Source organism: Neomonachus schauinslandi, chromosome 7, assembly GCF_002201575.2.
Source record: "Neomonachus schauinslandi chromosome 7, ASM220157v2, whole genome shotgun sequence".
Classification (NCBI taxonomy): Eukaryota; Metazoa; Chordata; class Mammalia; order Carnivora; family Phocidae; genus Neomonachus; species Neomonachus schauinslandi.
The window spans coordinates 100,653,810-100,669,791 of record NC_058409.1 but is presented as its reverse complement, the minus strand read 5'-3'; the positions used below and the strand labels follow the sequence as shown (position 1 = coordinate 100,669,791).

Below are 15,982 nucleotides of genomic sequence, written 5' to 3'. Positions count from 1 at the left end.
ACCACTTTCCAGATGTAACTTGAAGGGCCTCAGTTGGAGAGACATTTTGGAATCTAATGCAAAAAGCTCTTGTTTCTCAAGTCGGTGTGGGGATCAGAAATGAACAGACATTTGATTTGAGGGAAATGCCCTGCTAAGAAAGTCTAAGGCTTCTGCTTTAGGGAATCAATCTTTGAGAGAGCAGCATAGGAATGAGTACAGAAACCAAGGCCTTGCCACGTTTGGCCAGCATAATTTGGGGAGGGGCTGTGAGAAATAAAGGGTCTATCCCTGCCTTTTGGCTGGAAAGAAAAGCAGAAATCCCAGACTGAGGAAACAATGCATGATTAGACTGCATAAGTGAGATTTAGCTAGTGGCTAGAAAGAAATTTTTTATCTATCAGCTGTTGTGCAGTGAACGGAGACTAATTTCTCTAAATCTTGTATTTCAAAAGACTTCTACAGATTTCTTTTAAACAACACTCAGAAGACAGCTCTACATGTCTCATCCACTTAATTTATGATTGGTATAATAAAAAAAATCATTATATGTGCTACTGCTTGTGAAGAAAAAAGGTTATACATACACACACCTACCCTCTGGTTAGCAGAAAATAGAGAACAGAGGAACTAGTTAAATGATATAAGAGAAAACAACCAATTCAGAGAGTAGGGACATTCTTTGAAATTTTGATGTCATAAAAAATTAAGAAGATATTTTGGGGGCAATTGGAGGAACTTTGAATATGATCTGAGTATTAGTATTAGTATTAGGGAGTTATTGTCAGATGTATGATGAAGTATGCTGGGGTGAAGAAACATGATGTTGGGAACTCACTTTAAAATGGCTCAGAACACACACACACACAGATGGTTATTAAGCTATCGTCTCTTCGAACTCGGCTGGCTCTATGTCAAGGCTGGGACAGCAAATCCTTTCTCCTTTGCCAGCGGGTCTTCTGTCAGTCAGCCAATAGGGGGCACTAGAGGGAGACTGGAAGTCTAGATCGGCAAGGAACTTGCTCCTTTCTGTTTTGCTTACTGTTACTGGCACGGTCACCCAAACAACAGTTCCTCACCCTGGCAATGACAGAAGTATTTCCTGTGGGAGCAACTGGTTCAAGTTTCCATTTTTCCCACAATCTCAGAACCAGCCTCATTATGCTTCTTCAGACATACTGGTATCAGCGGGCAGATGCCTTCTCTGTCCCAGCACCATGGGACGCTTTATCCGAGCTCTTAAGTTTTATTAATCCCAAACTCTTCTCCTTTCTCCCAGCCCTCGGGCTGGTAACTGCTTTCTGCATTTACTACAGTATTCCTTTTGCCTTTCCAGTTTTCTCATACCTGGTTAACAATTCTTTATAGTAAATTCTGTCTGTGAAAGTAATTGGTAGAGTTTGTTTCTCCAGACTGAACCTTGCCTGATACAAAAATTGGTACCAGAAGTCTCAGGAAACAGACCTCAGAGATGGAATATTTTCAGGTGTTTGGATTTGTCTCTAGACCTGAATGCACTCTTGAGCTTCTTATCATGGAAATGGGATGCTGGTAACCCATGGCATGGAGTGACACTGATTAATCAAATTATTGGCTGTAGAACATTGTGATGAAGAACTTCCTGAAGCAGGTGCCTTGGGAGATCAAGTGGCTGATGGCAATAATGATGACTAGGAGGAATGTGGGTGAGATGCCTTCTTCTGACAGCACTGGAGTGCTTACAGAAAGAAAATGACATACTCAGCTCTTTAAAGTCTCAGCTCAAGTCCTGGTTAGGGAAATTCTATGGCAGTCCTAAAAGTATCTCAAATCTCTTATAGCTGCAAATTGAGACACAATATTTAACTGTGAGGGTTGCAGAATTTAAAGGTAAATTGAATTCATAGCCTATCTCTCTCAGTGCAAGTTGGGATGAGAACTGGGATAGTGTCTAATTCTAAGACTTGGAATGAAGACATCTGCATAGGCTTGCATGAAGCTAAAAATCTTAACCCCTAAGTCACTCTGAGCCTTCCTTGCCTTCACCCTCCATGACTGAGATTAGGCTTCCTTTGCTTAAAGTTCTTGTATTAACCTCACCTGCGGCAGATGCCTTTCAAGGAGACGCCTTTACTCTTCAAGATCTACCCTACTACCCCTTGTTGCCACTAGACCCATAACTAGGGTCAGATCCAGAATATTACAAGGAAACAAGTTCAAAGTCTGATCCTGAAGGAAAGATTTTATAATCCAAAATAACTGCAAGATTTTTCTAATTTATATAGGCAGAAACCTGGTGAATATGTGTGGAATGGGATTCTAAGAGCATTAGACCAAAGAAGGCAGAATATAACAGGCCAAATTTACTGATATGGGTGTATTTATCAGGGATTCTCTATTTAATGTGTTAACCTGTATTAAGAATTTGCTTATTTGGACACAACAGTGACCTACATATAAGAATGAGTTTGAGATCCCAGAACTTCCCTGGCATAATGTAGAGAAAGGAATTAAAACCTTTAGGGAGAGAGAAATGTTAGAGTAAACATATTATTTGTGACCTTCAAACTTCCCCCATTACTGCCCTCTACTATATGGTTCAAGAGGACCCAGTGGACACTCCTTCACTAAAGTATTGAGCAATACATTAATGAGATCATCAATATTCTTGAAAAATCTCTGTGGTGGCTGTTCTCTTTAAGCTGGTATGATGGTAGAACCAATTCAATGCTGTTCATTAATTTCATCCGAATTGAAATTAATGTTTAACATCATACTCAGCAGGGACAAAATGGCCATCAAAATGTTTTGACCCCCAGGGAACACTGATAGTAGCTGTTGATGGTTACTTTTTTTTTTGTTGTTGTTGTTGATGGTTACTTTTATGTGTCAATTTGGCTGGGTCACTGGGTGCCCAGATGTTTGGGTAAACATTATTCTGGGTGTTTCTGCAATGGTGTTTTTGGATGAGATTAACATTCAAATTGGTAGACTTTGAGTAAAGCAGATTGCTCTCCAAAATGTGAGTGGGCCTCATCCAATTAGTTGAAGGCCTGAATAGAATAAAAAGACCAAGCTTCTCAAGCAAGAGGGGAATCTCTAGGAGACTGTCTTCAGACTGGATCTGCTTTCCTGCCTGTGTGGCTAACTGGCCCACCCTGCAGATTTTGGACTTGCCAAGCTTCCATAATTATGTGAGCCAGTTCCTTATACTAATCTCTTCCTATGTACATACACACACATCCTATTGGTTGTTTCTCTGGAGAACCCTAATACAGTAGCTAGTTGGTACAGTGGACCCAGGAATGAAATAGATGGGAAGTCTACTAAATATTACTCGATCTACACATTAGGAAAAACTCTAGGTCTGGTGCTCCGAAGTCTGACTGAAGTCACTACAGAGCGAATCATAGCCTCTCCTCCAGTTTCCAGACCTAAGCCAGCTATCATACCCAGAGTCCCTTGACTGAAGGATATGCTATTTTCTTTTTTTTTTTTTTTTTAAGATTTTTATTTATTTGACAGAGAGAGACAGCAAGAGAGAGAACACAAGCAGGGGGAGTGGGAGAGGGAGAAGCAGGCTTCCCGCGGAACAGGGAGCCCAATGTGGGGCTTGATCCCAGGACCCCAGAATCATGACCTGAGCCGAAGGCAGATGCTTAATGACTGAGCCACCCAGGCGCCCTATGCTGAGTTTTCTTAGGAACTCCACAATACTGCCACAGTATATACTATAAACCTTCTTTCAAGACTTCCCCAGAGACCTGTAGTTGTTAATAGGGTGACTGTATCCTGAAAAAAAAAAAAAAGTCTTCAGATCTTTTGGGCATTAATAAGCACTGGTCCAGAATTGGCAGTAATTTCTGGGACCCTAAAACACTACTCTGGTCCACCAGTTAAAGTGGGGGCTAATGGTGGTCAGGTGATGAATGGAATATTGGCCCAAGTTAAAATTACAGGAGCCCAGTAGGTCTGTGAACCCAGCGGTCACATCTCCAGTTCTTGAATGTAATTGCATTAGACATACTTAATTACTGGCAGGATCCCCAAATTTCCTCTCTGACCCATGGACTGAGGGTTATTATTGTAAAAAGGGCCAAGTAGAAGCCCCTAGAAAGTCCCCTCCTTACCAAGCCAACCGCAATAGCACATCCCTAGAGGAAATTGCAGAGATTAGTGCCACCATCATTGGCTTGGTATCTGTCACATCTCCACTTAACTTTACCTGTTTGTCCTGTGCCAAAGGTCGGTGGATCTGAGAATTACGATGGATTACTGTAAACTTACACAGGTGATGACTCCAATTGCAGCTGCTGTTCCAGATGTGCTATGTTTATGAGAGAAGATCGGGCGCCTGGGTGGCTCAGTTGTTAAGCAACTGCCTTCGGCTCGGGTCATGGTCCCAGGGTCCTGGGATCGAGTCCCGTATCAGGCTCTCTGCTCTGTGGGAAGTCTGCTTCTCCCTCTCCCACTCCCCCTGCTTGTGTTCCCTCTCTCGCTGTGTCTCTCTCTGTCAAATAAATAAATAAAATCTTTAAATAAAAAAAAAAAGAGAGAAGATCAACATAACCCTTGGCACTTCACGTACCATTAGTGATCTGGCAAATGCTTTTTATCCCCTCTCTCTATAATAATTTGCAATAACCACCAGAAGCAGCTTGTTTTTACATTGCAGAACTGAGACCACCTTTATAGTTTTCCCTTAGGGCTACATCAACCTCCTGTCATAATCTGCAGAGATCGTGATCATCTTGACATTTCACAGTCCATCACACTGGTCCACTTCACTGATGACATGCAGATTGGATCTGATACGAAGGTAATAGCCAGTACTGCAGATGCCTTAGTAAAATGCATGTGAGGTTGGAGAGTGGGAGGTAAACCCCATAAAAATTCAGGGACTCATTCACCTTGGTGAAATTTCTGATGTGCTAATGGTCTGGAGCATGTTGCAATAGTTCTTTCCGGGTGAAATATAAGTTGCTGTCCCTTGTATCACCTCCCACTGCAACAGAGGCTTGATGCTTGGTGGGCCTTTTTGGCTTTTGGAGGCAACATATACCACATTTGAGTGTATCACTCTGAGCCATTTACCATAACACTGCCGGTTTTGAGCGGAGTAGAAAAGGCTCTGTAGCAAGTGTAGGGCTAGCTCCCCTGCCACCCAAAACTTAAGATCAGCAGATCCAATGACATTAAATATGGCAAATAAGGATTCTGTACGGAACCTCTGGCAAATGCCAATAGGAGAATCGAAGCATACACCTCTAGGGTTTGGGAGCAAATCCATACCCTCTTTTGAAGTTAACTGATTTTCCTTTTAGAAACAGCTCTATGGCACTGGGTGCTGCGTGATCCAGCAAGCCATAAGCTGGAATGTGCACAGCAGCAATCCATCATCAAGTAGCAGTGGTATACAAGGGAGAGAGATCAAGCAGGTCTAGAATGCATAAGCAAGTTGCCTGAGTAGGTGGCTCAAATCCTTTGACACCTACTCCTGTTACTTCTTTTTTCCCAGTCTTTACCTCTGGCTGCATGAAGAGTTCCTTTTGACCAGCTGACTAAGAGGAAATTTAGGTCTGGGGGCACCTGGGTGGCTCAGTCATTAAGCATCTGCCTTCAGCTCAGGTCGTGATCCCAGGGTCCTGGGATGGAGCCCCACATCGGGCTCCCTGCTGGGCGGGGAGCCTGCTTCTCCCTCTCCCACTCCCCCTGCTTGTGTTCCCTCTCTCGCTGTGTCTCTCTCTGTCAAATAAATAAATAAAATCTTAAAAAAAAAAAAAGAAATTTAAGTCTGGTTTACAGTTTATTTTGCCTAATAGGCTAGTGCCAGCTGGGATCTGCAAAATCTGCTGCAGCATTACAACCTCCATCGGATATGTCTCGGAAAGATCCCAGTGAAGGGACATTTTCCTGAGGAGGATCCTGAGCGGTACGATTGCTTGTCTGCTATGTCTGAACTGAGCACTACCCCGAAGTATGGATCGAAACTCTAGTATTCAAGGGCAGTTACTAATGGTTTGATGACTGTTCAGGACTTGGGAAGAACAGATATATAAGACAAGTGACAAGGTCTGGGGGCGAAGTATATAGATGGACCTCTCAGAATAGGCAAGAGAATTGAAGATTATTGTGCTCCAGGTGAATGTTCACCAAAGGACACTGTACATCCATGAGAATGTACTTTGTAGACATGCGACTATAGGGAACATAATTAACCATGAGCCCCAGCTGTTGCACACTGAAATTCATCACACCTGTGTTGGTTCAAATGCCTCCCATGGCCTGCTTCCAGTAAATGACTGAGAGTAGCAGGAATACTAAAGTATATATGGGTCTCTCGTGATAGCTGACCCTGGCTTGAGGACTCCTTGAAGAGCTTGCTGAACCTAAATTAAGACAGAGGAGGTTCTCAGTAATCAGGACAAGATGACGTACTTTGTAGCAATTAGTCAGCCTCTTTTTCCAGTCATCTTAATGACTGCTCAGTGGGCCCATATACAAGAGTGGCTATGTTGGCAAGGATGGAGGCTTATACATAGGCTCAGCAACATGGACTTCCCCTTACCAAAACTGACCTACTGAGTGCTTGACCTGCCAATAGCAGAGACCAGGGACCAACACTGAGCCCTGATGTGTTGGGCTAAGGGCCCCCTGGTGTGGGCCCTTAGTGGCAGCTTACTTACATTAGATCCCTTCTATCATGGAAGGGATAGCAATTTACTCTCACTGGAAAAGACACATTATCTGGGTATGGCTTTGCCATTTACTTCTGCCAGGCTTATTAACTGTCATGGAATAGCAAAGGAGTATGTGCTGACCTATCCACCCACTTCAAGTAGCCTTTGGTGGCTTAGAAAAGTAGCTGAGATGTCAAAGGTCCACATGCTCAAGTCAGTTTTAGAAAAAAAGCTATTTATATTTTCTTTCCCACCCATGTTCCCAATGCTCCACAACAGTTCTTTCTGCCAATTTTGAGCCAGCAGAGGCTCAGGTGGGGCTTTTTTTTTTTTTTTAAAGATTTATTTATTTGAGAGAGAGAGAGAGAGAGCACACAAGCAGGGAGAGGGGCAGAGGGAGAAGAATTCTGATTCCCTGCTGAGTGCAGAGCCCACGTGGGGCTGGATCCCAGGACCCCAAGATTATGACCTAAGCCAAAATCAAGAGCCTGCCGCTCAACTGACTGAGCCACCTAGGTGCTCCTCAGGTGGGGCAATTTTAATTTGAACTACAAATCCTTTTTCTAGAGATGTTTAAAATCAGGTATTTGGCAAATCTGTGGTTAAATTTACTTTCAACCAATCATGCACAGAGAGTGACATCTGCTGGTCATACGATTGTATCTTTATCCTGATTCTTTTTTTGCAATTGACCAATGACCTTAATTATATAGTAAAAATATAAGACAATTATCTCTTTCTTGGGAGAAAAAGAAACCAACACATGACTTGTAAGTGCCAGTATATGTACCATTGTGGGAAATTTTTTTAAACTAAAAAATAAAATCTAAGTTTCTTTATTTTAGCAGACACTGCAGTCTCTTTAATTTGATCAGGGAAAATAAACTGTTGTAGAATTTGAAAATGAATTCAAAACTCAGCTATTCCCTTTAAAACATCCTTTGGGTTTTTGTTTCATAGCAGGAGAATTCTAGTGGACTTAATGAAAGACTGGCCATCAAAGGTCATTTGCTTCTGGCATTGCGTCCTCGTCCTGCTTTTTTGTATTGTTAATTTCCATGCTTCATACACGCATACATTGCTTCCATCCTTCTTCCTTCCTATCTCTAGATACACACACATATGAAACTTTATACATACTCTTCCAGATTTATTTCTATATTAGCTTTGGAAATTCTTCCCCCTGCTCTTGATGTTAGATTATACTAGAAAAAAATTAGGAACTTATATTTTGTAACTACATTTTTAGATGAAAGTCATGTATTTATGTTTATTGGTAAGAGTATTTTGATGGATGGTGATCAAGTTGAGTTTTGTGTAGAAAATACAAACTTCAATTTGCAGTATTCGGGTGGTGCACCTGTTAGTCAGATTCCATTCCCCTTGTCTTTTTTCTCCAATTTTTCACTATTAGAAAAATGCTGTAATTACCTGTTTTATAAATCAAACTGTGGATATCCCTGATTCTCCTCAGGACGTAAATTCCTAGAGGGAAAAATCCCCAATCAAAGGGCTACGAATAATCAACAAAGGAACTAAAATTAATACTACCATAATAAAAAATTGGGAATAGTAGGGAAGGAGATGAACGTTTTATAAATTCAGTAATTACTTATTATCAAGAGGAGTCAATATATAACTTCTAAAGCTGATAAATCAAAACTGGCATATGTGGGGGAGCCTGGCTGGCTTAGTCGGTGGAACACACGACTCTTGGTCTCAGGGTTGTGAGTTCGAGCCCCATGTTTAGGGTAGAGTTTACTTAATTAAAAAAACCAAAAAACAGGGCGCCTGGGTGGCTCAGTTGGTTAGGCGACTGCCTTCGGCTTGGGTCATGATCCTGGAGTCCCTGGATCGAGTCCCGCATCGGGCTCCCTGCTCGGCAGGGAGTCTGCTTCGCCCTCTGGCCCTATCCCCTCTCATGTGTTCTCTCTCATTCTCTCTCTCTCAAATAAATAAATAAAATCTTTAAAAAAAAAAAAAAACAAAACCAAAAAACAAAACTCAAAACTGGCATATGTGTTTGGTATAAACACATTACTTAGAGATAAGGGTGGAACCACAAAATGTTAAAGCAGAAATGGTTAAGTAATTGGGCAGGAAAGGGACTGTGGCTTTTTATTATAGGACTCATTTTTTAGCATACCACTTTGATAAGGTATTTAGGTTTTGAAATAAAAATGTAAATTTATTAAAATTTAAAACTATATTTTACCAAATTATTATCCAGAAAACGTATGTAAATTTAAATTCCCACAGGAAATTTTTTGATGGCCTGATTTACCAGTGACTTCACATCAATTTATTTATGATATTCTGGTCCATTCAAAAGTTTTGAACTATGTTAGGTAAATACACAGAGCTTAAGATGTAAAATAAGTGGGAAAATTGGGGTAAAGGGAAAATAAGATGAGACCGGAGGCCCAAAGAATCCATCAGAACCATCTGGAAACTGGTTAAGAATGAAGGTCCTTGGGGTGCCTAGGTGGCTCAGTTGTTAAGCGTCTGCCTTCGGCTCAGGTCATGATCCCCGGGTCTTGGGGTCATGATCCCTTGGGGTCATGATCCCCACCTCAGGCTCCCTGCTCAGCAGGAAGCCTGCTTCTCCCTCTCCCGCTCCCCTTGCTTGTGTTCCCTCTCTCGCTGTCTCTCTGTCAAATAAATACATAAAATCTTTAAAAAAAAAAAAAAAGAATGAAGGCCCTTCAGCTTATGCCAGATCTGCTAAATCAGAATCTCTATGGTGAGGCTCTCAGATCCTCTTTTTAGCAGCCTCAATGACTTGGGAGTCCTGCTGTAATTTAAAAAAAGACAAAGAGTGACTAATAGGATATTAGGACATTTATTAATGTCATGGTATTTAGAGCATGGGAGCTAGAGGAATGGACACTGTAAGACTAACTCCAAAGAATACATTTAAAAGTAAATCTTATATAAACTAGAATCATCCCTTTTCCAACTATAACATTTCATAATCCTTTTCTGATCCCATTAGCCTCCCCATTGACAACACTCACAGAGACGCGGGGACTCAGTCTATCATTTTGTCCTTCAACTTTTACTTTTAACATGAAGATACATGTTCTGGGAGATCTTCTCTCTTCTCCGGGATCCATTCCTAGCCTACTGTACCACTTAGGTGGATATTCTAGTGCTTGTGTGTCTTTTTACGTATCACATCAACAGCTTCAACAGATACTTAGAAGAATTCTATGTATCCACTAGGTGGTATTTAATCTTTTCTGCTGCCTGTGTTCTTATTCTCAAAACTGTGAAAATTAAAAGTTACACATGCTAAACTTTTTCTTGGGATTTGGTATGCCATAAATATAAAAGAGACACAATTATAGCTTAATTTTACAATGAAATTAAGAATATATTAAAAATTATACATTAAAAATGTATCAGCTCACAGTGACTTCTGCTGTAGCTGTAGCTTTTGTTCAATGATGTCTGAGAAACGAGGAACTTTTTTTGAAATAGCCACACGAATGTCATCACTCATATTAAAGCAGCTTCTGGACTTTGTTTTAAAATGTAAAAGTGATGAAAATCCCAACTCACAAAGGTATGTAGTTGCAAATGGTATAAGGATTTCTAGAGCTGTCTTTGCCAGGCTTGGAAACACTGTGAATTGAGCACACCAGAAATCCTCAAGCTTCATTGTCTCAAATTCCATTAGGATTTGGCCACTAGCTCGTAATTCAGCAAGATCAGTTTTCATCAAATAACCATCATCGACAAAATCCAGATTAAAAAGAAACGGATCCAGTATCCATTTACTTGCCTCAGCAAGATCTCCAACAGAAAAATATCCATGGAAGAAGTTGCTCAGCTGTTGCAGGTGCACTGTTATTTCAGCTGCAATGCTTGCTGCTTCATTATCTGAAACAATGATTTCTTCAAGAAAAGGAAAGTTGGTAAAATTTCTTTTCTCAATTCGCTTTAGCCAAAATGGAAACTTCCTAACAAAAGCAGATAACTTTTCTCTAGCTGATACTGTGTTCATCCCAGTCCTTTGCATAGATGCACTAAGTTCATTCAGGTGTTTGAATAAATCTGCAAGGTATGCTAAGTGAACTTTAAACTCTTTATTTTCAAAGCCATCAACTAAGTTACTGCTTTGGTGGTGAAGAAACTGATTTATTTCTTCATACATTTCAAAAATATGGGTAAGTATTTGACCTCGGGAAAGCCACCTCATTTCAGTATGGAAAAGGAGGACACTATACTCGATTCCAATTTCTTCAAAAAAAGCCTGAAAGAGGCGATGATTTGGAGCGCGTCCTTTGATGAAATTTATTACCCTCACCACAGTAAACAGAGCATCTCTCAGTTTTGTAGGCAAGGTCTTTGTGACAAGGTCATGAGGATTCAACAAACAATGCGTGATCACGATGTGAGGTGCCTCTTTTTTCACACAGGCAACAAATTCTGAATTTTCTGCCAGCATAGAAGAGGCACCGTCAGTACAAACAGAGCCACATACATCAAGTGCTATCTTATGCTTCAAAAAGAAGTCTCTGAAGAGATTGAACACATCTTTTCCTTTCATTGTTAACTGCAATGGTTCACAGAATAGAAATTCTTCTATGATCTCTCTTTCTTTTATGTATCGTACAAATGCCATTAGCTGACTGCAGTCACCCATGTCCGTTGTCTCAGCAAGCTGAATACCCACTTTCAGAGGACTGGCTTTGATGTCCTCTAGAACTTGCTGTAAGATATCCTGGCTCATTTCGTCAATTCTAGAATGGATCACATCATCTGATAAGGGTACCTGCTGAAGCTTCTTTTGTGCATCTGGTCCCAAAACTATTTGTGCTATTTCCAATGCACAAGGTTTTACTAATTTTTCAGCTATTGTATGGGGATTCTTCTCCTTGGCACATAAATATGCAAACTGATATGATGCTTGTAATAAGGCATCCTCATGAGATGTAACTCCAAATGTTTTCAAGGTTTCACTCTGATCAGATGGTGTTGGCATATGCTTCAGGCTATTGAGATCATGCCCACCTACACCACCATGCTGTCTGTTAAAATGGTCAGACAATTTTGATGGTCTGAGGTCAGCATTTGAAAATATCGAGTTACACAATACACATTGTGGGCGCTGAGTTCCATCAACCTCTGTTGTACAGGTGAACCAGTAACGAACATAGTCATCATCCCATTTGCGTTTCTTCGACATGGCACCCCGAAATTCTCAGGCAGTATTCCAGAGATGCTGCAGAATTTTGCTTTGGGAGTAAAATATAACCCACATATTAAAAATCACTGGCTAACCGAATTAAAACAAAGCCATATCACATGCCATTTGTACATGTAAAGAAATATCCTGTAACATGTCAGTTCAAAGTAAACCATGACAGCATGACAGTCCAACTTAAAGCTATCAACTCACAGCTAATGCCCCGGAGTAAACGACTTACCAGTAAGCTACATATGGGAGATTTGGACTTATATAGGTTGTGAATACCCGTAAATCCTCTATTGGTGAACTGAAGTTATGGCTTCATTTGTTTTCAATGATGTATGTTCCAAACAAATCTGGTACATTTTGTATCCCCTAAAAGGGCATCTTACTACCACCCCCTCCCCCTCCTTCCATTCTCCGCCAGGGATGTACACACACAGGCAGTTATGAGCAAGTGAATAGAGAAGGGTGTAATTCATTAAATACTCTAAGGAAGGACATATTTTGACATAGTAGCTAGTTCTTTTTCATAGTTAAGGATTAAAGAGGTCTGTAATACTATTTGATCCTTGACTGGCTCTGATTCCAACGTAAGCAGAGAATTTCAAATGGGTCTGATTAAGTTGCCTTTGACACAGAAGTAGGATACAAAATTGGCCCAGAGCTTCCTTGCAGCTAAAGTGTAACACACTACCAGTCCATGATTCGTACTGTCCATACAGAAAAGCAAAACAAGTTGTTCAGGAGAAATACAACTATTTTTGTTACTGAGACTTCAGAAAAATCTCTCTCATAGAGTAACACCCTTAGTTACAATAGGAATTTCATGATGCTTTTTCATATAACTACCCCTCAGTAAAAGCAGTCAAGAAAGAAGCCGAAACAATGGAATGAAAATAAGCAGTATTCCCAAAATTAAGATTTGTTTTAATCTGAGGACAGGGGTTAGAAGGTAATGGTTCCTAGGTTAGCAAATGGAGGAATCAGTGAAATCTTTTGCTAAAATGTAGATGCATGGTCCCAACTCCCAGAGATTCTGATTCCCTAGCTCTATAGTAGGGGCTCAGAATCTGTATTCTACATAAGCATTTTGGATAATTCTTATGAATGGTAACCAGAACAGTAATCTTTAATAAGAGATGCTCATCACAATCATTAGGAACCCCTTTGAACTTATACATCTCCCTCCCTTAGAACTAATAAATCATCTTCTCCAGAAGGAGGACAAAAGACTCTAAATCTTGGGGCACCTGGCTGGCTTACTTGGTAGAGCATGGGACTCCTGATCTTGGGGTTGTGAGTTTGAGCCCCCTGCTGGGCACTGAGATTAATTAAAAAAAAAAAAAAAAAAAGACTCTAAATCTTGTCCAGGTGATTCTAATACATATCCTACTGTGTATCAGATTTACAGGAATAAAAACATATCCTTCAGGCCAACCACTAGGTTGATGATATGCTAGGTTGGTAAATAAATAGTCTAAATGCTTTAATAGGCATTTAAGTTTCTGAGTTGATAACAACCTCCTAAGAAAGTTGAGGGACCTAGAAAGTCTTCCTCCTTCGCAATGAGCAAAGGTATAACCCACAGGTAGGCTCAAATATACCTTCGAAAACAGTTCTATCTCCCAGATAAACAAGTGATCCCCTAAGTTTCTAAAGTTCTATACTACAGAATGTGGCGGAAATAACTTAACAGGGACACATTTAAATCCAAATGCCCACTTTGGCCATAAAAAAAATCTCACAATAAGTAAGGCAGGAATATTAACTTAAAACACTAACTTTCTAGTGGCTCTGCCACAATTAGCTATAAAATGAACTTCTATGTAAGCTAATAAGTTGACATGCCCTATGGCTGTTTGTTATGAGTCAGTTAAAAATTGGAAGGTATCTACCCATCAATAAAGATGATTTGAAGTTTAAAAGTTGATCTTAAGCTTTCTTTTGTCAAGTGATGACAATAGGGCCAAATGTGTTTAGAACCTCTCCTAATTGATAGTAAAATTATGACATTGGCATAAAAAAATGCTTATCTTTCTATATTCTCTTATGTATATTTACCATGTATGTTTTGGGGAGCAGGGGAAGTGAACGAAAAAGCTTTGCTTCAGTCTCATTAGAAAGTATTACAGGACCAGTTAAGAGTCCATTCCAATCCACCTTGACTATGCTACTCAAGTATGTTTTGATTGAAAATTTACCTGTTCTGAACAAAAGGTTTTTTGGAAGAATTCATTTGCAGTAGTCCTCCTCATCCCCCTCAAAAAGGGAGAATAGGTAGCAAGAATTTTCAAGATTCTCAAAGAGGAATTTACCACCCAAGAGGCTTTCTTGTGTTTTAGAACCTCACAATTTTCACTTGCTCCTCTGTGGTATTTAGTAATCACAAGACCCTAAGATACATAAACATTAAAAAAGCATCATCATACTAAAAAACTATTGTTAACTGGGGCACCTGGGTGGCTCAGTCGGTTAAGCATCCGACTCTTGATCTCAGCTCAGGTCTTGATCTCAGGGTCATGAGCTTGAGCCCCACGTTGGGCTCCATGCTGGGTGTGGAGCCTGCTTAAAAAATGGGGAGGAAAACAAAGAAAAAAAAGGAAATTATTGTTAAACAGAAGTGATAATGGTATGTTTGTGTGGAAAAAAGTACTCATTTATTAGCGATACAGACTTAGTTGTTTACAAGTGAGATGATAAGACGTCTGGGATTTCCTTTGAAATACTGTACTTCAGCATACACACACACACACACACACAGTGGGGTAGAGATAGAAGACATAAGATGGGCCTTGAGTTAATGAAGCTGAATGATGGGTATGCTACATTACACCATTCTCACTATTTTTATGTTATGTGGGGGAATTTTCCATAGTAAACAGTAAAATAAACAAAAGGCATGACCTTATTTAGACAGAATTCGTTTTTTAGAATGATTCCTTTGAGAGTTTGAGAGATATCTTAAGATGCAGAGTGATATAACAAAGTAAAATGTTTTTGCAAGTTTATGAGGTATAGGGGTAGATAGGAAAAAGTATTACTGATGAAATGCCAGTTAAAAGTGAACATTCACGTAACAAATCTTTGGGAAATGCTAAAATATATATTTCAGCAGTGACAACACCCAAGTGCAGTTGTAAACCTAAAACTCCAAACCAAACACAATTCAACTTCTATCTTGCCACTGCCTCTTCCAGTCCAAGGGAGGTGAGGGTGTCTGGGGGACAGGATTTCTTTAGTACACTTTGCAATTAAAGGCAACAGCCAGGAGGAAAGGGACGGAAATATAGTGGCTGAGCAAACGCTCCAGGGGCAAACGCCTGGGATCCTGGCTTTGTCACCTGTAGGCTGGGTCCTTTCCAAGCCTCGATTCCTCAAGTGGGGATGACAATAGTACCTACCTTAGAGGGTTGTTGGGAGCTTTAATTATGAAGCATGCACGTAAAGAACATGCAGCTCGTAACTGGTAGGACCTGTTGATGTATTATTAAAGACGGCGCGTTTGGGAAGCAGCTCGGGCGAGCTACGGGCGCCGGCTGCGAGGAAGGACTCCGCTCGGTCTCCACCCGCCCGTCTCCGAGCCTGGGCGCAGGCCCAAGGGATGCTCGGGCTTCTTTCAGTCGCCCGTCTCCGACTCCAGGTCGCTCTCCGCTCGGGCTGGGGTCCAGCCACTAAGCGCCGGAACAAGTCAGGGCGGCGGCTCCTCAGGTCCGGTCCCCGAGCAGGAACCTGCAGGGCGCGGGGACACAGATGCGTCCGCGGCGACCTCCACCCCAGCCGCGCCGGGGTTCCATCCGGGTTCTCCGTGTGGCTTCCCGCCCGCAGACGGTGTCTCCCCGCACGCAGGCGCATTAGCCACCGGCTGAGGCCTCAGCAGGCTTGAGTAAGGAGCATGCGCATTGGCCCTCTCAAAAAAAAAATTTTTTTTTTTTTTAATTGAGTACGTGGAGCGGGGAGGTTTCTTTTGTGTCGGCCGGGAAGGAAGAATCGTAGAATCCAAGGAATGGAAGGTATGGTAAAGTCCACATAGTTCTTCAGAGCACCGAAATAAATTTTGTAACACCCTAATAATTAGCATTTTCTATGTGTGATCAAGGAGTAAAGAGAAGGAAGCTCATTGTACTTCCAAGTTAAACACTGAGGC

At 41.1% G+C, this 15,982-nt stretch overlaps 1 protein-coding gene across 2 annotated transcripts; it reads right to left on the bottom strand.

Annotated features, from left to right (window-relative positions):
- Positions 1-9,728: 9,728 nt before the first annotated feature.
- ZBED8 (zinc finger BED-type containing 8) lies at positions 9,729-15,439 on the bottom strand. 2 transcript variants are annotated; one of them, XM_021697934.1, is made up of 2 exons: positions 15,240-15,302; positions 9,729-11,881 (listed from the first exon to the last, which is right to left on the bottom strand). In XM_021697934.1, the coding sequence occupies exon 2, from the start codon at positions 11,830-11,832 to the stop codon at positions 10,048-10,050; it is 1,785 nt and encodes a 594-aa protein (XP_021553609.1). In that variant the 5' UTR covers positions 11,833-11,881; positions 15,240-15,302; the 3' UTR covers positions 9,729-10,047. The 2 variants fall into 2 exon arrangements, 1 of the variants encoding a protein (XP_021553609.1); XR_002480773.1 differs by lacking the exon at positions 9,729-11,881 and adding an exon at positions 14,386-14,400 and having other exon boundaries at positions 15,240-15,439.
- Between the last annotated feature and the right edge of the window lie 543 nt (positions 15,440-15,982).

Excerpts from the sequence above, each read along its gene's own strand:
- ZBED8 (XM_021697934.1), bottom strand. The coding sequence starts at position 11,832 with ATGTCGAAGAAACGCAAATGGGATGATGACTATGTTCGTTACTGGTTC.